General features: G+C 38.7%; 1 protein-coding gene across 1 annotated transcript in view; it reads left to right on the top strand.

Moving 5' to 3' along the window:
* LOC109096473 (staphylococcal nuclease domain-containing protein 1) overlaps window positions 1-22847 on the top strand; it is a 151878-nt gene that overhangs the window by 39187 nt on the left and 89844 nt on the right. The window contains exons 15-16 of the mRNA XM_042741495.1: window positions 1243-1384; window positions 16132-16241. Of these exons, the coding sequence (XP_042597429.1) occupies window positions 1243-1384; window positions 16132-16241 (252 nt within the window). The remainder of the gene's footprint in view (window positions 1-1242; window positions 1385-16131; window positions 16242-22847) is intronic.

Here is a 22847-nt window from a genome sequence, read left to right as displayed (position 1 = left end):
TTGTTTGGGCCTGAGCATGACCTATGACAGTATGTTCTTAATGTTGAATGTCTTTACAAGTGTCTTCTATATCCCAGAATACTCTCTAAAATCTTTGATGTCCTATGACAGCTGATTTATTGCTGCATTATGGCCCTGCCCATTAAAATAATGAATTCCCCCTATAAACATAGCCTTTCCACATTTAAAGTCATCATGGTCATAGCTTTGAAGTTGTTTTTAGGTGAATCCTGTTTGAGTGCCTTACCAAATTAAGATTTTACTGCTTGTAAACTGGGTGACAGGCTTGATTTTAGTTGTTTGAAGAATTTGGATTTTAGCAGCCGCTGACTTCCTGTTCACCTCTCCTCAATTCTCTCCTTCCTCTCTCTCATCTCTGCTTTTATGAATGAGCTCCTCAGGTTTTAATGGAGTGTATGGCAGCTGTCTGCAAACTTTTTCAGCATGTTATATATACCCAAGTTTGTGTAGGAGGCATTTCGAGTGAGAGACAAGTGTCACTCTCAAACGGTAACATTCTCATTTCTCGTCCAGAAACAAGATTCCCTCATTCTCTTCCTTTCTCTTTTGGTTTCTTTTTCTTTGTTTGGGTCATGGCAGTATTTCCAGCTGCAGTAGGCGGCCCTGGTGTGCTGAGTCACAGGAAGCATATTTAAAGTGAAATCTGAAGTGTCCCTGTTACATACCAAACCTCACCTGTCAAACAAAGAGAGATGGCCAGTCTCACTTCTAAAAGTACACCCTTGTCCAGGACACTCTAGAAATAGAGCTGCCATACACCCATAGTTGCTCACAGTGTCACAAATGGTTATCTTCCACTTGGCCTGTTGTTCTTCTAGTCCACATTTGAATTACAAATCAAAGTATCTAAACGAATGTAAAGAAACCAGCTGAGGTAGCCATTGAAGGCATATTTCAAAAATTTGGTGCAAAAAATAAGGGTGCTATTTTAGTGCAATAGTGCTATTATTTTATCCATATAGAGATAATGAGCATATAACAGGTAAAAAAAAAAATGCATAACAAATATAAAATTAAGTATCCATAACAAATTTAGACGTATATAACAAGTAAAAAAAATGCATGTAACAAATAATGTGCATATAACAAGTAAAAATTACAATAAAAATACATAACAAATATAAAATTAAATATCCTTGACAAATAACTATTTATGTTTTTTTTCCATCTCTGATACTTTTACTTATTTTTTTTTTCTTCCTTTCTCTGTTTTTCGCATAGGAGACACAGAAGGCGAAACAGTTCTTGCCATTCCTGCAGAGAGCAGGCCGCTCTGAGGCTGTGGTGGAGTACGTGTTCAGTGGCTCTAGACTCAAGCTCTACATGCCCAAAGAAACATGTCTCATCACCTTCCTGCTCGCTGGTAAGTGTTCGTCTGCCTGGGCCTGTCAACGACGCCACCATCTGTGACCACATAACGACCACAGTGTGGAGCTGACCGCTGTTGCATCACCAGTCTATAACTTTCTATTTTGTTCAGTTCTCTAACATTTCAAGGAAGAGGTCACCTAAAAAAAATACAGTTCTGTCATAATTTTCTAATTTTGTTAGCCATTTTTTCCCCTGTGATACAACATAGAAGTTTTGCTTTCATGCATACAATGAAAGTGGTTGGTGACCAGGGTTTGTAAAGCTCCAAAAAAAGCACCATGAAAATGCTTCATATGACTCACTTTATTACTTTTAACACCACTGAAAGACTGAAAAGCTATTCACTGAAAATCTTGCCTTGAAATGTTGCTTGCCGACTAATATCACCATTCACTTTCACTGTGGGGGAAAAGGAGGGGGGAAAATGACTTAGACTTCTAAAATTGTTATAATTAACTCGTTTTGTGTTCCATGGATGAAAAAGTCATACAGGTATTGAAAGACATGATGGTGAATAAATGATGACAGAATTTTCATTTTTGTGAGAACTATTACTTTAATAATTCATACACGCTTCACGCACTATATGAAAGTGTGTCTTCACATTTCCTTGCCTGAAGCTTGACAGTGAGATGCTTTTTGTGGAAGGCGTTTCTTTCTCAAGATGCTCTGCTAGTGGAGTTTTGAGACTGAATAGCTTCTGTCCTTCCCCTCTGACCTGCAGAGGCTGGTGTTTTCTGGGAGGTCTGCAAAGCTGATCTTTGTGCAGGTGTTTTGTCTAAGCCTCTGACCTCCCCAAGGCAAGATGGGGATCTGAAGGGCTCAATCTGATGGAAGGTTAAGTGTCACATTGGCTGGCTGTGAGGTCTTGCTATTCAGCATCTGTTCTTCTCCTTGAGTGTCCTCGCCCTCTCTATGTGGAACACATGTGGACATGCTTGTGTGAAAGTATCTGGGCAGGTACAGATATCACTGCTGCACATCAGGGAAGGTGGTGGATTGACCTTTGACCTCTAATCAGCACTCTGTACATAGCCAATTGCCTTTCCCGCAAGCACATTTCGCCAGTGTGTTGACATTTTTTATGTAACCAAACCAAGATGGCGGCGCGTCCACACGCAGCGGCTTCTCTCTGTCCTGACAGAGCGGTGTTTTCGTGTTTTTTGTCTTGTGAGTCGCAGTGTTTTTGTACGTCGTCATCGCATCTACCTGTCTTTAAGCGCACATACAGTCGTGAGTTTCTGCTGGATGTCGGCAGAACCGCATTTTTAGAGTTAAACTCCGCGCACGCAGAACAGCTGCGGGCCCTCGGACTACTCCGGAGGCCTACATCATCACTGACCCCCCACTACTGCATCTCGCCCACAGCGGAGGCGCCACAAGCGGCGTGAGAGGAAGCAGAAGAGGGGTAAGCGCGGAGGTATCCGGGCTAGGCTAACGGCTAACCCACACAAGCCATCTATCCCCACCATCGTACTGGCTAACTTACGCTCTTTGGACAATAAACTGGACTACATCCGATTACTACGTTCAACTCAGAGGACTGTAAGAGACTGTTGTGTGTGTTTGTATTCACGGAAACATGGCTCAGCGACAGCGTTCCGGACTGCGCCATTCAGCTCGACCAGCTGACGTGCTATCGAGCAGACAGAGCTCGCGTCGCGCGGGAGGAAAAACCCGCGGCGGGGGGCTTTGTGTTTACATCAATGACGCATGGTGCCGCGATGCTGTTGTGATCTGCAAACACTGCTCACCCCTGGTGGAGTTCATGATTATTAAGTGCCGGCCGTTCTATCTGCCGAGGGAATATACTGCCATACTGCTCGTATCGGTTTACATTCCCCCCCGAACAACAGCAACAGCAACAGGAACGATGCACTAAATGAACTGTACCAGCACATCAGCGAGCAGCAGACAGCACACCCCAATGCTTTTCTCATCATAGCTGGGGATTTCAACCATGCTGACTTAAAGAGTGTGTTTCCAAAAATACACCAACACATTAACTTTCCAACACGAGGTAACAACATTTTAGACTTTGTTTACACCACACAGAGAGGAGCTTACAAAGCCCTCCCCCTCCCCCACCTCGGTGCCTCAGACCACATCACTGTCATGCTAATGCCTGCATACAGACCGCTCGTTAAAGTCACCAAACCAGTTCAGAAACAGATTCAAGTGTGGCCAGAAGGGTCGTCTGACGCTCTTCAGGACTGCTTTGATACAACTGCCTGGAATATGTTTAAGCAGGCTGCCACTTACAATAACTCCACTGACCTCCAGGAGTACTCGGAGACTGTCACTGCCTACATCACCAAGTGTATTGAGGATGTAACAGTCACAAAAACCATTACTGTCCGGGCCAACCAGAAGCCGTGGATGACAGGGGAAGTCTACAGACTCCTGGAGACGCGGAACGCTGCCTTCAGAGCTGGAGACGAGGGGGGCCTGAGAACAAACAACCTATCAGAGAGGCTAAGAGACAGTACTCCAGGAGGATAGCCTATCGTTTTCAGCGACAGCAGAGACACTCGGAGCCTGTGGCAGGGGATACAGACCATTACGGACTACAAGCCCCCACAGCGGACCTGTGACAGCAACATCTCTCTGCTGAACGAGCTGAACACCTTCTTCGCTCGCTTTGAGGCACAAAACAGCTCCACTGCACAGAAGACTCCACCTCCTCCCAGTGACCAGGTGATGATGCTGACCCCGGACAGCGTGAGGAGATCCTTCAGCAGGATCAATGCACGCAAAGCTCCGGGTCCTGACAACATTCCTGGGCGTGTACTGAGAGACTGTGCAGCAGAACTCACTGATGTCTTCACAGACATTTTCAACATCTCACTTAGTCAGGCTGTTGGTTCCCACATGCTTCAAAGCTACCACCATCATTCCAGACCCGAAGAAGCCATCTCCATCCTGCTTCAATGACTACCGTCCTGTTGCACTTACTCCCATCCTCATGAAGTTCTTCGAACGGCTAGTCATGCACCACATCAAGTCTGCCCTCCCCCCCTCCCTGGACCCATTCCAGTTTGCATATCGGTCCAACCGGTCGACCGATGATGCCATCTCAACTACCCTGCACTCAGCACTCACACATCTAGAGAAAAAAGACTCATACGTCAGAATGCTGTTCATAGACTTCAGTTCAGCATTCAACACAATCATCCCTCAACAGCTCATTCACAAACTGGTCGAGCTGGGGCTCAACACTTCGCTGTGCAACTGGCTGTTGGACTTTCTGACTGGAAGACCTCAGGCAGTACGTGTCGGCAGCAACACATCCAGCACCATCACACTGATCACTGGGGCCCCCCAACGATGTGTGCTGAGCCCCCTCCTCTTCACTCTGCTGACCCACGACTGCACACCGTCACACAACTCCAACCTCTTCATTAAGTTTGCGGATGACACGACTGTGGTGGGTCTCATTAGCAACAGAGATGAGACAAACTACAGGAGCGAGGTGAGCCGCCTGGCCGGGTGGTGCAGTGACAACAATCTCTCTCTGAACGTGGAGAAGACGAAGGAGATTGTTGTTGACTTCAGGAGAGCGCACACTCAGCATGTTCCTCTGATCATCAACGGTGCGACTATGGAGAGAGTGAGCAGCACCAAGTTCCTGGGTGTGCACATCACAGAGGACCTCTCCTGGTCCGACAACACTGCAGCACTGGCCAAGAAATTACAACAGCGTCTCTACTTCCTCCGCAAACTGAGGAGAGCCAGAGCCCCACCCCCCATCATGTACACCTTCTACAGAGGCACCATCGAGAGCATTCTGACCAGCTGCATCACTGTGTGGTATGGCGCCTGCAACGCGTCCTGCCGGCAAGACTCTGCAACGCATAGTGAGAGCAGCTGAGAAGATCATTGGTGTCTCTCTCCCCTCCCTCCAGGACATTTATGGAACCCGTCTCACTCGAAAAGCCCTCTGCATTGCAGGTGATCCCACTCACCCGTCACACAGCTTCTTCAGTCTGCTGCCATCAGGGGGGGAGACTGCGGAGTCTCCAGGCCAGTACCAGCAGACTGAATGACAGCTTCATCCATCAGGCTGTCAGGAAGCTGAACTCGCTCCCCAACTTGCCCCCCCCGTCCCTCTTCTGCCTCAGGCACCACTGAACTATGAACCACCACCCCCCCCCCCCCCCCCCCCCAGGTCCCACATCTCCAGGTCTTTCCACCCCCCCTCCCTCTAACATACGATGTCATGCACCAGTCACTTTGTGCAGCAGTGGTCTGCTCACTACCTCATTCACTCATTCACCATGGAACTGACATCATTCTACCACCTCATCAGTCAGTTTAATAAAATAACTGCTCTTGAGCCCTGTCACTTTTAAATCAGACTGAATAAGTAATTTTTTTATGCACTAAAAATCTTTTTATCTGCACTGTTTGTTCACTGGTTTGCACTCTATCTGCCATGTGCCTTGCGCTGCTTTTATTTAACCTTATTTTTATTTTATTTTTTCTATTATGTCTTTTTTTACATTCCCTTATTGTATAGTTTTATCTTATATTTTATATTTGATCTAGATTTTTAGGCTCTACTGTTAGTGTTATCTGTATGCACCGGGGGTCTGAGAGTAACGCAATTTCGATTCTCTGTATGTATGTACTGTACATGTGGAAGAATTGACAATAAAGCAGACTTGACTTGACTTGACTAGACTTGTGATTTAGCGTTTTTAGTTATCAGTAACATTTTAAACATTTTTATAAACACGTTAATTTTAGCATTCACTCTACAATTCAAAAGTTTGGACTTTGTAAGATTTTTAATGTTGTAAGTAGTCAAGGCTGCATTTACTTGATCAGAAATAAAAGTTAAAGTAAAAATTGTGAAATTATTACAAATTAAATGACTATTTTCTAATTTAATTTAAAATTAAAATGTAATTGATTCATGTGATGGCTAATTTTCAGCAGCCATTGCTGCATTTTCAGTGACACATGATCCTTTCGAAATCAGTTTAGTAACATTTATTATCTCTGTTGAAAACAGTTGTGCACCTTAATATATTTGTGAAAATAGATTTTTATTGATTCTTTGAATAGAAAATTACAAAAACTGCATTTATTTGAATTCAAACTTTTTGTAACATTTTTGTAACATCTTTACTGCCACCTTTGATCACTTTAATTGGTCTTTGCTGAATAAGTTTATTAATTTTATAAAAAAAAAAAAAATCATACTGGCATCAAGCTTTTGAATGATATGGTACTAATACATTTTTACAATCAAAATTGTACCTTAACAGTAATGCACTATGAATGGTTATTGAATAATTGCATTTTTATTAACTAACATTAATAAGGCTTTATATATATATGTATGTATGTATGTATGTATGTATATATATATATATATAAGTGACGTTTGGATGGGTTCTTAAGTGTTGACATGTTAAATAAAACCAAAAGCATTGTTACTGAATTTGACATTTTATTTCCTATTATAATAAAAAAGTAATGTATTCCTTATATTTTTGAGTATTGGCATATTTGTTGTCTGTGGGATAACCCCTAAACTCTTAATCTACATCAGAAAACACTTTTTAGCGTCTTTAACTGGATACCAGAAAGAAAAAACTTATTCTGACCAATCAAATCTATATTGGATCAGTGGAGGGCGGCATTTTGGCCATTTTTTTTATTTATTTGTACAACATGGGAATTGTATATAGCATGCACAAACATTCAAGCTTCATTAGACTACATAAATAGTTTGTCTCTTTCTTGTGGTCGCTCAATTTCTTCCTGATGGACATCAGTGCCCTTCCAACCCAGCCCTCAACCTCTCTCCATATCACTCAGAACAAGCTGCTGACTGATTTGTGTTTTTTTCTGAGGAGTTTATTTCTGTCCTCTCACCATCCGGTCTAATTATTCACCCTGAATACAGAGAAGAGAGACACCCATCTATTTCTGCATCCATTCCCCCCATCCTTCCATTTATTTGTCTCTTCTTTCTCCAACAGAGAACAAACACCCTCCACCCCCACCGTGCTTAATTGTGCATATCGCCATTGGAGATATTTCAATTAATTTGGTCATTTGTTCCTGAGTGTGTCTTGTGTTTTCCTTCCTCCATTTGTTCCTTTTGTAATTAATTTGTTTTCGGTTTCTTCCTGTGAGAGATTTTGGACAGAAAACCGCTCTACTTTTAATCGCTCTACTTTTTCTTATTTTCTGAAATGATTCTTTTTTTTTCAGATGAGTTTCTTCCTGTTTGCCTCATCTTTTTTTCTCGTTTATGTGTGATTTGATCATGTAGGCTGGGATGTTTCGTGAAGCAGTTTGTTTGAGGGTTTATGAGTCAGATTCAGCTGATAGTTTTTGGTTTGTGTTGAAAATGATCCCCATTTTTCACAGTCGCAGACACTTTGGGATCTGGTCTCCTGGCACAGCTCTTTCTGATGTTTCTAGTCTTGTTTGAGTGTTTATGGAAGCCATTTTTCTTTCAGAAAAAGGAAAAGACTGACAGCACCAGGGGCTGTGAAATGTGCTACAGCACATATGAAAGCTTCAGCAGTTCAAGGGTTTATTGACTTTACGACATACAGGCATTGCGCCATAAACTCACCAGTGTAGATTGTTTGATTACCTGCAGGCCTTCCTCTGCACTCTGATTTTATGATTTTTATGGTTGCATGTTGAAGTCTAATATCTGTGTGGATCCAAGGGGACAAGATTTGGCTATAGTAGATGCCGTAACTGAGCAACTTTTTGCACTTTTGACTTTGTGGACCTTTAGAAATGAAAATCTCTTAAAGCTCTTTTCTTTTACTCACTAGTTTGTTTTATTTGTCTGCTAACTATATTCAGCTGATAATGCATCAAAATAGAAACTAAGTCAATTTCTCACCACAGTCTCCACATTCTTTGGTGAAAATTGCATTTTATTTGGAATATCTAACTACTAGTTATTTTTAAGTTTTTTTTTTATTTATTTTTTTATTATTTTTTTGATTATAATCAAGTTTAAATGTTTTAGTTTGAAAACAATCGTGGAGCAAATATAGCAGAATCTTATTTTTTTTGTTTATATCAATTCATAATAAGCTTTATTTAAAAATAACAGAAGGCATTGATGTATCCTCATTTAGATGTAATTAAACAAGTGTGCATCCAAATAGGATGTGGGTTTTTTTATAAGTGTGTGAATGTGTTTGTTTATTGTATTTTCTCACTACTAAATTAGACCACAGAAGACAGCCATCCAATCAACAGGACCCTCTGCCTTCAGTGGTTGAAAGGTCAGGCAATGCCAAAGCCCCGACGAAAGAGAAGGAGAGAAAGACAGGCATGCTTCCTGTCACTCAACCCTCCATTACAGCACACAGTTCCCTATTAGTGTTGCTATGGTGAAAGCCTCTCCACCCACAGGCGCGCCAACAAAGGTTACCGCGTTAAAAGGGCAGAAAATTCTTATTTTCCTGTTTAAATGCATCTTTTCCTACAGAACGAGCAATATCATTGTGGCTCGCTGTGTCGTGGCGCTTCAACAGATGTCGAAGCAGGCCTAATGTGTTGCTACAGTTTCATGTGGAAAACATAAGCAGGGAATGAATTTGTAAATGTCAATATATTAATATTAGACATTTCTTACTTTAACCATTAATAGAATAGAAGACAACCAAACTTTTCTGACAAAATAGATTTCCAATAAGAGTTCTTGTACTCTATGTGAACATACTGTAACTTAAAACTCTCTCTCTGGTGCCCTTGTGTGAGTTTTCTGCATTTTTATGAAAATGGGAACACCTGTTAGTGTTTAAGTGTTTAATGTTTAGTTATTTTGATCATTAAAAAGAGTTTATAGAATATAAAATATTTTATTTGCTCTTATAAGAATAATAACCAACATAACACTTCTTCACATGCTAAGTAAAACTTTTGTAGCATTTCATTCATGATTAAATGAAAAAAAATTCATCACATTAGCACAGTTACAGCTCATAGCCTAACCACAAGGTCTACACTTCAGCATAATGGTAACTTCAAAAATCGACATGACAAACTTTTAAATGTCAAATATAACTCAACAACAAACTTTTATAGATCTTTCCCTTTTCTAAAACACATTAAACAACACTTCATTTCAACATCTATTCTCCTATGCAAAGCATGCTGGGAGCTAGAACTCCACTGCCCAGTTTCAGTCAGTGCAGCGTAAATGGTTCATGTAGCCCCAACACAAATGGTTTTAGTTAACTTAATCATTTACCAATTTAATTTAATTTAATTTAACTTAATAAAACTGAGTGCAAATGACTACTGGGTAAAAAAAAATAAAAAAAATAAAGATTTGTGTTGTTTTAGCTTATTTTAAGCAAACTGAGCAAACAACTAAAATCTTGTGTGTGTGTGCATATTGTTGATGTTAGGTGAATTTACAGTTTTTCTATTTTTTTTTTTTTCAATTTAGTTTAGTGTTTTGTTTTACTCTTATACGTAGCTCTTGTAAATTTCAAGTTTAAACTTTTACTATTTCAGGGCTGCCAAAGTTAAAAACGCAAATATTTAAAAATGCTTAACAAAACTGATCTGTAATAACATTAAAAACACTGGTGGATGGAATATATATAAATTGCAGAGAAATTCATACATCAAAAAAGTGTCCAGATACTTTCTGGTACTACTGACTTCTGTTTTTCACGTGTGTGTACGAGTGTACTGCCAGCTGCTCATCTCAGTGTCCTGAGGTGTGCCTTCCTCCTCTCCTTGCCCTCCTGAGCAGCGATCAGAAGGAAAGTTCACTTGTTTGATTTTTAGAACAGAGAGCCCCCCCCCCCCAACAGTGTCCGTCCTTCCTGCCTTACTATAAAGAGCAAGAGAAAGTGTGAAAGAGGGAAGACAGTCATCTTCACTTGGAACGAAAGAGGGAGGAGTGGTTTGAAGCAGACATCAAAGTGGTGTGTTTCGACAGAGGTGTGTGTGAGACAGGACATTGGCAGGGGGGATCTTCCCTCTTAAGGGCGTCTCTGGGCCTGATGTAACTTTGATGAGCTGCTCAAAGCTCGGGTGCTCCAGAGCAGGCCAGCTTGCGGTCCTGTGCGTGTACTTGCAAGTTGGATACATGGTGGGAGTTTTATGCTTTGATGATTTTGAGAAATTGGTCTCATGTCAAACCCCATATGTGCTCAGACACACTGAGCTGTGGTGCTCTTTCATGGTATTCGGGTTCTAGTCCAGCATGCAACTATTTTCAATTCTATTTCTCTTGTCGTCATCGAATGCATCAGCGCTTCATTTTGTGGGTTTACTTTGTCTATAATTTAAAATATAAAATTTAAAGTAATTTTAGTTTAGTTCATGTCAGCATGCAGGTGTTCATTTCGCAGCTTATTACATTATTTATGTGCATTAATATTTATGCTACCTTTCCAAAGTGTGAGGTCAGTAAGATTTATTCGTGAAAGAAATTAAAACTTTTATACAGCAATGTCACATTAAATAGATCAAATAAACACATTAATATTGTTACTAAACATCTTTATTTCAAATAAATGCTGTTTTAGTTTTTACTTTGTTCTAAAAAAAAAAAAGTAGGTTTTATATTAAAAAAAAAAACTGTTATTTTAAGTTGTCATATTTCACAATAGTAGTGTTTTTATTGCATTTTGATCAAATAAATGCAACCTTGGTGAGTTCTTTCAAAAACAGCACATTTTTTAACGGTAGTGTTTTTTAAAATGGTGAGTGTGTGTGTGTGTGTGTGTGTGTGTGTGTGTTCCACCACACCTCAAAGCTGCTTTAAGTATTTCAAGATAAAATGGGAGACTACTCAATCCTTCCCCTCTATCCCTCTCATGTGGGTGAGCATAGTGATAAATTGGTTTCCGAACTCTAAACTGTGCCTGGTTATATAAGTCCAGACATTTCCATTTGAAGAGACAGGATCTCTCTCTCTCTCTCTCTCTCTCTCTCTCTCTCTCTCTCTCTCTCTCTCTCTCTCTCTCTCTCTCTCTCTCTCTCTCTCTCTCTCTCTCTCTTTTTCTGTCTCTCTCTCTCTCTCTCACACACACTCACTCACTCACTCACACACACTCACTCAAACACACACACACACACTTTTCTCAGATGCAAACAATTTTCACTCAAAGTTCTAGTGCTGTCTCATTGTTTTGGCAGTGATGATGGTGAATGCACTGATGTTAATGTCATGATGAAGAGTGACCCTGTCATAAAGGAGCCGCAGTGATGCAGGGCATCACTCTGTACATCACATTACAGAACATATCGCTACGCTGAAAGTGTGTCATCTGTTTTTCAGGCAAGAGAAAGTCTTGTCTGAGTGCTGCACTTTGTTGGCGATTCTCTTGAGGAAAAGTAATACGATATTTTTTTGTATTACTAACATGCGCTGTTCTCTCTCTGCTAGGGCAGTTGAAGGCCTCGGAATACTTTTACAGAGCACCATATTTTCTGGGTTTCTTTTGTCTTTAGTGCCAAATCTCCTGCTTTTAAGGTACGGCCTTGGCTGGCTTTAGTCATGCATCTAGATAGAGAAAGAGTTCAGAGCTCCACCATTTCCTCAGGCAGAAGTGAAAAAATATATGGAGAAAATATGAGTGTTTAATGTAAAATCATGTTTTTCTGGAATGTGTGGATGATTGTCTTGATTGGGACGATTGCATGTAGATTGCACTCAGCAAATTTTAGTTTTGCTAACTTTTAATTATCCCAGTGGTTTCAGAATGTTAATCTTGGACATTTTTGGATTTAATCCCAAATTTCCATGCATTGGTGATGGTTTATGCTGGTGTATAACTGGCTACAATTGGACTGGTCTGAGCTTTTTTTGAAGAACTTTTGGTTTTTGTCAGAAGTTCTATATATTTCTTTGTGCAAAACTTATTTTTAAGGCGGGGAAAAGTACTGAGTTTACTTTTTAAGGCCTATTCACACACACACACACACACACACGCACACACGCACGCGCACACACACACACACACACACACACACACACACACACACACACACACATACATTTACTAGGGTATTCTTGGTGGTTAGTTACTTGCTGAAGGGCCGTCCCCAAAATAAGACCAATACTCCCATCAACCAACAGCACAATATTTATTGTTGTGGCTTCATAAATGGGCATTTCACATAAACAAAAGTAACATAAGCCATAGCAGCAGTTAATGAAAATTTGAGCCATTCTCAGTGTGAATTTTTTCGGTGCAAAAAACCCCTGCAGTCAAAAGCCCCTCTGCAGACACAAACAGTAAGCTGCCTACTACTGTCAGGCCTTTATTAGGACTGCACTTGAAGTTATTAGACACAGTGTTCCTGTCTTCAGTTGTCCTCTTTTAAATCTTTTCTTGTCTTCTCTTGATTTCCTTCTCTCCCTCTGTGGGAGCAGCCAGCAGCGTCCTCTGTAACAGAATGTTCCGGATGTTCTACTCGCTGTGCGTGTGTGATGGATACAGGGAACAACTTATGATGTAATTTGATGTTTTACTGTATATTACATCAGGAGGGATTGTCAGAAAATATCAATCTGACAAAACACTCATAACCTAGGTGTGTGTGAATTTGAGAGAGAGCCTGAAAAGCAAAGGTTTCATCTCAGAAAGTCATTCTCTTCCTGCATAAAAGATGGAGCTGTCAGAATCGGGTCTTGGATGCAGAAAGGTTGCAGACATGTGTCATTTGCAGCAGATATTTTAGGAATACACTAGCACCATTGGAGATTCTTTGTGTGTTATTGGTGATAGGCTGTGTTTAACCATGTGCCTTTCAGACATTCTTATTAAACCTCTCCATCTTCTGGCACGGGCAGGAGAGTGATTTTTGGTTTGGATTTGAATGCATGCATATCCTGGGAAGACATAGTGTGGCAAAGACAAGAATGCTTTTAAACATCCACTTTGAGTTAAATTTGAGCAAAGGAAATGAGAACCAATGCCATTTAGGCATTTTTCAGTTAAAGTAAAAATAACTGTCATTATTTTATGCAAATAATTAAACAAGTCATCGAAAAAAATAACTAATAAACTTTGTAGCTGGAAATTCAGCTTTGCCATCAAAGGAAAAAATTGCATTATTACATTTTACAATTGAAAAGTTATTTTAAATTGAAATATTTTACCGTTACTGTTATTATTGTATTTCTGATCAAATAAATGCAGCTTTGCTGAGCTTAAGAGACTTATTGATATTTGAAAACATAAATAAAATAAAAATAAAAAAATCTAACCGTGCCCAAACTTTTTTGAATGCTAGAGTACACACTTAAGACATAGCATTCTATATGTTGTGTACTTCTAGTACTGTGGAAGTTCTGGTATTGTTTCTTTAAGTGTAAGCCTGGTACCAGAGTAGAGTTATTTTTGACAACCCCTTGCAGCCTGGATATAAAATCTCTCTCTTCCTTCCCTGTCATGTTCTAAGTCTCCTGTGAAGAACTGTGATATTGGGAACCAAAAGGGGGAGAGTGAGCGAGTGAGCAAGTAATTGTGTCGGTTCTCTCCCCGGGAACTCTGCTGCAGTCTCCTCACAGAAATCACTGAATATTTCAGCAGCTGTAATTGTGGCTGTGGAATACTGAGGTGCTTTCTGATCTTCTGCTCGTCTAAATATCTCAGAAGAAACACACACTTTATCTCCTGCTAACACTCTGAACTGCACTGGAGATATAAGAGTTCCATATACAAGGGCAGCTCTGTACTATAGGAGAATGCACCATTTCTTTGGGTTGAGCATCTAAATTACATTCTAATCCTGTTTGTTGAGTCCATAAGTAAACTATTACATTCCTTTTTGATACATGTATATTCAGACTTTTTTTGTTTTATTTTAAATGTTTTTTTTTTTATTTTAAATGTTTGTTTTTTTTATATTTGTCTGTTTTCTATTAGATACAAGGGAATTCTGGTGAACATGTTCTTTATTTACGTTTCTGTTTTATGCAAAAAATGTTTTTGCATTGACACATCCATTCTAGGATCAAATTTCTCACTGTCGGAAATGATCACAGTCAGCCTAATTGGCACAGACTGATCCTGGAACAGGTTTCTATCTTTTTTTTTTTTCTTCCATCTCGTCAGTGCAGTTCTTTGGTCTGAGTAAATATTTTCATCTCATAACACGTACCAAACAAAAAAACCTTCCAAACATTTTCTTGAAATGGACGTCTGTGCACGCACTGTGACATCTCTGAATCAGCGAGGCTAACAGTTGTTCCATTCTAATTGAGGAATTCAGGGTTGAGCAGGTTTGAACTGCTGTGTTTTGTTCAGTATGCGTATTGAACCCCTGTGCCCTGCAGAGAAACGCCATTTTTCAGGAGCACGGAAGGAGCCGTTGACTGTTAGAAGTCATTACGTCTGTTCAAGAGAAAATCACTTATACACACAGCTCCTTTCATTTAGAGCTGCTAGGAAACAGAAGAAAAAAACAGTTTGAGACATTTTTATCATAACCTTGGAGCTTTTTTCAAATATTCCTCTTTCCAAGGCTGCAATTTCATCGGCTGTTCTCATTTTCTGAATGCTGTTGGATGAGTGCCTATAGCAGCCGCGCTGTAGATAATGTTTATACGCAGATCTGTATAAACTGATTTCTTTAACAAAGAGGTCAAGGTTTGGTAGACCGGTTTTATTCAAAGCAGATAAAGCTGGTATTTGACCAAGAGCTTGTCAAGGTGCAATTTTTAAGACGGCTCTGTGCTTTTGAGACCAGCATTCTGATCAGCTCACTTGAGACAGATTCGTTCCTAATAGTTTTTTCAGTCTTGTTTCTCATGCAGTGTTGCTCTTATGTGCTCTTCAACCAGTTTACAAACGTCCATCCCCTAAAACTCTCCTGTTATTGTCAGAAATTGTTCTTCCTTTGAGCAGAACGGATGCCCAGAACAATTTAAATGCTAATTTTGGGACTATTTACTAACAATTACCAAATAATTGAGATGTTTCAGTCATTTTTTCTTTTCTTTTTTTTCCTTTTCTTTCTCAGAGGTGGATAATGCCGATTGGCTACTACTTGTGTTTTGTTGTTGTTGGTGGTGGTGGGTTTTTTAGGTGGGGGGGGCTTCTGTTAAGATAACGAGTTATGACCTTGTTATCCTGTATCTTTTGTATCATCATCTTAATATATATATATATTTTTTTTTTGTTATGGTTCATTCATTGCAGAATTACATGATGAATTGTATTGTTGTGTAAGGCTAATAAGCAAATCCTCTGTTTTTCTGTGCTTGAGGTTTAGTTTTGTTTGTTAATAATAGTACACGTCGATCATTTTACAAAGAGCATTGTGAGACAAAGGTCTGCAGGAGCCATTTTTCAGATTTTTGCAATGTTCAACATTTTTTTTCCATCTCCAATCAATAGAGCCATAAATTTAATTAACTGAAATAAAAATAAAATGATAGCAACCTCATGTTTTCACAAGCTTTTCTATTAGATGAAAAATGTAGGATGTTTATTCGCTTTTTATTTATGTTTCATTATAACAATAGTTGGTCATAAGCAGAAACATGCACTTTTTAAATACTTTTCTAATAGTTTTCGATTAAAAAATTTATACTGTCTTATTTAAACATTGTATTACATTATGGAAGTATTTTTGAATGTCGCACAAATAAGTTGTTGAATAATCAAACCAAGCAAAAAGGTGAGCATTTAATGCACTCAAAAAAATGGATGTAACAGATGTGCACAGGGGATTTTTTTTTTTCAAAGCTCACCTTCACTATGTTTGTGTGTGCAGGTATCGAGTGTCCCCGAGGGTCTCGAAACATGCCAGGTGGGATGCAGGTGGCAGAGCCGTACAGTGAAGAAGCCACGTTTTTCACCAAAGAGCTAGTTCTTCAGAGAGAGGTAAGGCCCTTTCATATCTGCTCCTGTCATTTACAGCCTGTTTCTGTCGCTTTAGTCTCCACAAGCTGTTTCTAGACATTACATTTCTGTAGTTGACATGACAGTGCCTGCGATGTTTGGTCTCGACGGTCATTTTGTGACAACTATCTGCCCATTTTTTTTCCTGATCTGACTCTTTGCTGCTGTCTTACTTCACTTGAGATACTCAAACACCCATTAGAAACCAGCTTTCCTATTTCGGTCTTACATTCAGAGAAGGGCTATCTGGATTTTTCGGTTACTCTATGAATAATGGTCACAGAAATTACATGTCCAAATTGAGGAACCGCAGATGTGATGATTCAATCACACGATTGCACACTATTCTTACCTTGTCCTCAGGGTGCTTGATGCTGTGCGGGTGCCGTTTCCATTAATGTTGTGTGAATGAGGCTGGCAGTGCAGCCGGGCCTAATGAGAGGAGCTTTTTTAAGAGCCTAGCTTTAACCTGCACTTTACAGAGAGACTGGACACAGGAACCTACTGAGAATTACAAAAGCACCAAGAAGCAGGGAAAATAAAAAAGATGGAGTCCTAATGATCTCCATCGCCCACAGTGAAACAAAGCCTTGGCTGTTATGGGAAACAGACATTCTTGAGGAAAAGAGTGGGCTGTGATCCACTCAAAGTGTGAAGCTTCATTTGTGTGTCGGAGTACCAGTCCATCTTCATGGACAGTAGATATAGGACCTGCAATCATACATTTGTGTGCTTTTAAGATTGCAGGTTTCCCATTTATATTCAAGGTTATATTAAAGTATTGTGGAGTTTTTTTTTTTTTTTTTTTTTTTTTTTTGTGTGCCACCACAAAGAACAATTTCTACAGTGAATCCTGAATATATAACATTATGTTTAAAATGTAATGTGTATAGAAAAATGTTATTTCTGTCACCTTTCAATGTTTTTGATAATAGGTTTTTACATTTCATAAACATTTTCTGCAGTGAATATAAAAGTTTGTAGATTCTAATTTGTGGTGAATATATTTTCTGTTTTTTTTTAAATATTTTAAGTTTTATATAATCTATTAAAATATATAATATTAAAAAAAAGAAAGATTTATTAAAATATAAGTATTATCTGCTAATTTAAAATTTATGAAATGTATTGGCCAAATGGTGTGGGAAACATGTCAAGTATGATGCATTCAACAACATGATAAAACGGTTGTTCTCATTCAAAAAAAGTCATCATTCTTTAAAGAAAAATAAAAAATAGATACTTCAGTTAAATTTTTTGGATGCAAGGTGATAAAAGAATCAACCTTGTATCCAAATAACAAATCAGACTAATCTGCACAATATTTCAGGCTTTGTGTGAAGGAGTGCAAAGAACATCAGTGCTTTTGTTTTCCCTTAATTTTTTTATTTTAGTCCCACTCTCCATACGTGCATCTGCGTGTGCCATGGAAGGCTGCTGTGTTTATATTGCCCACTTTAAGCTGCATCCTGAAAGTTGTTCCTCTCTCAATCTGGCTCTAATCTCTCATGATCTGAAGCACATAATTAAACTGGCATGACAGGCTGCATGTTTCTTCCACACACACCTCTCCTGCTTCTGAGGTTTCCACCAAGTGGAATTAAGACTGTAGGCTTAAGATTTCTTAAAGCACATATAGCAAGCTGCTACAGAAAGAACAAAAGCATCTGCAAGTGTTTGTGCTTTGATATAGTTGATTTAATATAGAAATGAATCAAAATTGGTCAGTTTTAATCTATTGAAGTTGGCAAATGTGGACAGGAGTAGTATCCTGCTTCCTGACCTAATAATAATTATATATTTAATTAATAAAATTATATTTAATTAGGCATAAGCATGAAATAGGCATTATCACGATTATTCAAATATAATTTAATGTATTTGGATTTGTACTCATACCGTAATATAAAACTATTCACACTGGGGCATAAGATTGGTTATCCACCCATGTGATTTGTGCCGCGCTCAGATTTGCAATGATCACATTGATCTTACTAAAAATTATTATTATTATTTTGGCTGTCAGGTTCAGACAATTTTATGCCCTCCAGATCTATAGTCTGTTAGTCTAAGTATCCTCTACAGAATTGAATGCATTTTATTGTAATAGTCACTGTTTTTACCACAAATGGGGAGATTGGTCACTGTGAAAACTCCTTGGCCAATCAGAGTCTTAGAATGGCGTGTGTTCTGCAGTACACTTACACACGCTTTGCATGTGTATAGATGCTTTCTTTTTTTTGTTAAACTTGATTAAAGATAATAGATTTGGTTTATTTCTTTCTCTTCCTGTCCATCTCTTGCTTTAGTGGAGTAGGGCAGAGGCGGTTGTGTGTGCGTGTGTGTGTGTGTGTGTGTGTGCATTCATACAGTAAAGTGATGGGAAAGAGGCCTGCTGATGGCAGCACATGCAGAAACTCAAGCATGGCAGTTTGAAGAGAGCGAGCTGCTCGGACACAGTCATGACTCATCCTCACGCGTGCCACCCCAGCTGCCTCTCACAGATCGTCCAAACTCAACAAATGACCTTTTTGTTCAAAACTATGTCTTACACACAGACACCCCCGTATCTCAGTCTGAGTGTGTCTCAGTGTATTTAGTCTCGCTCATACACATGGTCTGTGAGTTGGCTTACAATCTTTAGCACTTGAGTAATTTATGTCTGGTTATGTTATCATATGCATCTCTGTGTTATCCACTTGTTCAAACTTAGTTTTCCCATTCTCCTAAGAAATAAAGTCATGTTACCAGGTTGCACCAGCTGTGCTTAAGTAAAAACTTGACACAGTTGTGGTGGTAATGATCACTAAGACAGTATTGTTGTTTATTATTATAATTATAGTATATTGTACTATATTCAAGTAGCATTGACTGGTTAAGTTTGAACCCTCAACAATAACAAGATAAACTAAAATGCACACTTTATATCATATATGACTACGCTTTACAGAGAGCTTACAGCCTTCTAGCTAAGTCTTGCTTTGCACCATTTAGTATATGGGAAATAGAAGCGTGGTTCTTAGTGTAAACTAAACATTCTAATTTAATTAAGCTTTAACAAATGACTGGTGCAACTCTACACAAAATACTATAGAGGCTTTGATGTGGACCCTTTTGACTTGTGCTTGTAAGCAACTGTATAGCAAAACTCTGGCAACCACCCATGCAACCCTCATCATGTTGGCGAGTTTTGCACGGGCAAACAGCAATGTGGAGTTCTGCCATCACATAAGCCGCACATCCCAATATCATTACTTAAGGTCATCTCTATTTCCATCTCTACATCTTTCTCGCTCTCTCTAATTTGTTCTGTGTTGCTGATCAGTGTAGCCAACAATCTCTCTCTCTCTTTTCTTTATGTCATCTCTATTTCCTCTCTCTCTCTCTCTCTCTCTCTCCTCTCTCTCTCTCTCTCTCTCTCTCTCTCTCTCTCTCGCTGAATAATTAATTGTGTGTTTGACAGGCAGGACACACTCTGGGCGGCTGAGCTCCTCTGGGAGAGCTGCTGTGGTCGAGTTGCATTAGAGATTTCTCCTCACCACACACATGCTCAAACTGTAGCATGTCATAAACTCTGCCAGTGGCCTCTTTTTTCAACCGAATGTGGCCGTTCATGCATATTTGAAGTACAGCAGTCATGGGATTTTCAGATTTTTGCTCTGTTTGTCCTGCTGTTGTGATTTTTAAGTATTAATGTGCTGGAACTGAGTTCATAAGAATGAGATTTGTCTCTGTACTTATAAATTTGGTTCCACATGATTCTCATATTTTCTACATGTTTTTTTTCATTTTGTTCTGATGATTTTCTTTTGTGGTGTGACATTGTTTTTGTGTTGGTAAATTCTTTTTGGATTAATAAATGCAGCTTTTGAATGTGATTTCAGCCTTATGCAAGATTTTAGGGTTGAGTCAGATTTTAAATAAAGTAAAAATTGAATCTGAAAGCAGATATTAAAAGGTTTCTGAACTCACTGATCTGATAACACAGTATTGTATGTATTAGTAATGGTGAAGTGCTGCAGAATGTGTTGTCAGATATTAAAAGGTTTCTGAACTCACTGATCTGATAACACAGTATTTTTCTCCTTCTCTCTGTCTGTATCTTATAGGCCACCGATTGTGTTTCCCTGCAGCCTGGCTATGAGTGTAACCAGTTTGACTGCAAGCATTTGATGTAGTCATTCCATCTTAGCTCTTTCTGCACACTGAATGTTCTGTTGCTTTGTTTAAAGTATTAGTTAAGCCAAAACCATTTGACTTACTTTCTCAAGAGAAACACTGAATTTGAAGTTTGATGTGGTGGAAAGTATTTATGAGTTACAAAACTCGGGACGCTAATGTATAACCTAAAATAACCTTAGAAATAAACTTAGTGTCTTAAAAAGTGTCTTAAAATAACCAACATAATAATACAAGTGGTTCACTGGGTCATACAAACTTAAAGTGTCTTAAAATAACCAACATAATAATAAGTAAAATAATGCAATAAAAAAGGAACTAATAAGGTTAACGGAACACTCTAATGTACATTAACAAAAACGAATAAGAAAATCATATTCCGTATAATTTTGTGTAATGTCACTGTAAAAAAATAAATAAATAAAAAAATAAACTTCCAAAATCTATTTTTAACTGTTCATGTTAAGGTATCTTATTAGCATGGTTTTAAACATTTTTTGTACATTTATTTTAATTATTATTATTTATTTTTTTTTAACATTATTACAACTGATTACTTAATTGGGTAAGTTGGTTAAATACTTTTCATGGATATATAATTGCTTTTTCCATACCCTAAAAATAGATTTATACTGTCAAGCTTGGACAAACATGCACCATGAAAATACCATAAATGTAATTCTTATGACTCCCATCCTTTTAAGACAAAACAAAGGTTTTCTATAGTGCACCTGAATATTTCATTGCTTTGAAACTCATATCAAGGATATCTGAAGCTGAATCAAGGGACGGTAGCAGAACAAAGTGGAGTTTATTGATGCTTTTTATCTTCTGTTTGTAAGAGTGAATATGTGGATCTCGGTGTGCTCTCTGCAGTTCAGGCTGATATCTGCTTCAATCTGTAGTCGTTTCTACTGCTCTCTGCCAATCTTTCAGTTAAACTCGCTCCCTCCTCCTCTTTTTTTCTCATTTTATTTGAGAGAAAGCTTTTATGCTGTGAATAACTCTGAATCTTTTTTTCGTGTTTCTCTCCCTCATCTCTCTGTAACTCCATCTCAGTTCCACAGTCTGAGAGTTTTAGGCACATCTCTGCCCTGGTGTGAATGAACTCGCCATTTTTAAATACCCATTTTGTTAATTTGTCCTTCGCTTCCTTTTCCCCTCCCTCCCTCTCTCACTTATTTCTTTTTCTTGCTTTTGTTTGCCTGTTCATGCATTGGCTCAGTGTTCACTGTACGAGAAGTTTGCAGGGTTTTTCAAGTCGCTAGTTTGTTGCTAAGTGACTGGATGGCGAGAGAGAGACTGAAAGGAAGAGATGTGTTCACTCTTGGCTCTCTGCTGAAGTGAAAGCCTCTCTCTCTCTCTCTCTCTCTCTCTGACCCCCTTGTGAGTGTGACATTTTGTCGTCTTTTGAATTGAGGACTGTTATAAAGAAGAGTCTTGCAACCATTTCTCACTTTTTCTTTGTGCTTGGCAGATTTTTTTATGTTCCTTTCTGGTTTTCTCTTTCTAACTATGTGATGTCCTCTTAATTTGTTTTTTGTGGCAGTTTTGTATTCGTATTTATACAAATTTCGAATTAGCTCTCAGTTTTCATTTTCAGTTAAGTTAGTAATTTATGTACTTTTGTCATTTTTTTTAAGTATATTTTTATTTAGCTTTAATTTATTTGTTTTAGTTTTAGTAATTTTAGTACTATCTTTTTATTTATTTTTCGTTCAAGTTTGTTTTTCATTGAATATTTTTTTGTCCATTTCAGCTCTATTTTAGTTAGATTTTTAATAGTTTTAGTTTTACTTAACAGTGATCATTTTGAGAGTAGAAACATATATACATCCTTTAATTTCATACGTATGTGCATTTATTTATTTACATGAAATTACATGGGGGAGGACCACAAATTGACTAAAATATGAAATAATGTTGAGGTCTATGGAAATACACAGAGCTTAGACACAGAGTTATGTGTGGGGAAAATGCAAATTCATGTTATGTGTTTGGGATCCTTGCTTGTACGATTGTATGATGTATTACATCTCTTCCCATGTACCTGCATTTCTGAGCGCCGTGATCTGGAAATGTAGTTTCATGGCAGTGTGAGATGAGGTGAATGTTTCCTGCAGAGGGCACACAGCCCTCGACTGAGCCTAAACTCAATGCAGTGTGCACACAATTAGCCTCCCAGCTATTTTTTTCCCTTGCTAAAATAGAAGCAAATTAAAATGCTGTTATTACCTCTTCCATGGAGAGAGAGCTGTGTCCTAAGGCTGCTGGCCGTGCAAATGAGACACTGGTGACTTTCGCAGAGGCCCCTGTTGCAAAAGAAACACTCACCGTTGTGTGTGTGTGTGCTGGATGAAGAAGCAGAAGGGCATAGAGCTCGAAGAAGTGTGGTCCTCCATCACGAGA

Source organism: Cyprinus carpio, chromosome A4 (genome assembly GCF_018340385.1).
Source record: "Cyprinus carpio isolate SPL01 chromosome A4, ASM1834038v1, whole genome shotgun sequence".
In the NCBI taxonomy this organism is placed as follows: Eukaryota; Metazoa; Chordata; class Actinopteri; order Cypriniformes; family Cyprinidae; genus Cyprinus; species Cyprinus carpio.
The sequence above is the reverse complement of the archived record's forward strand: the minus strand, read 5'-3'. Positions and strand labels throughout refer to the sequence as shown.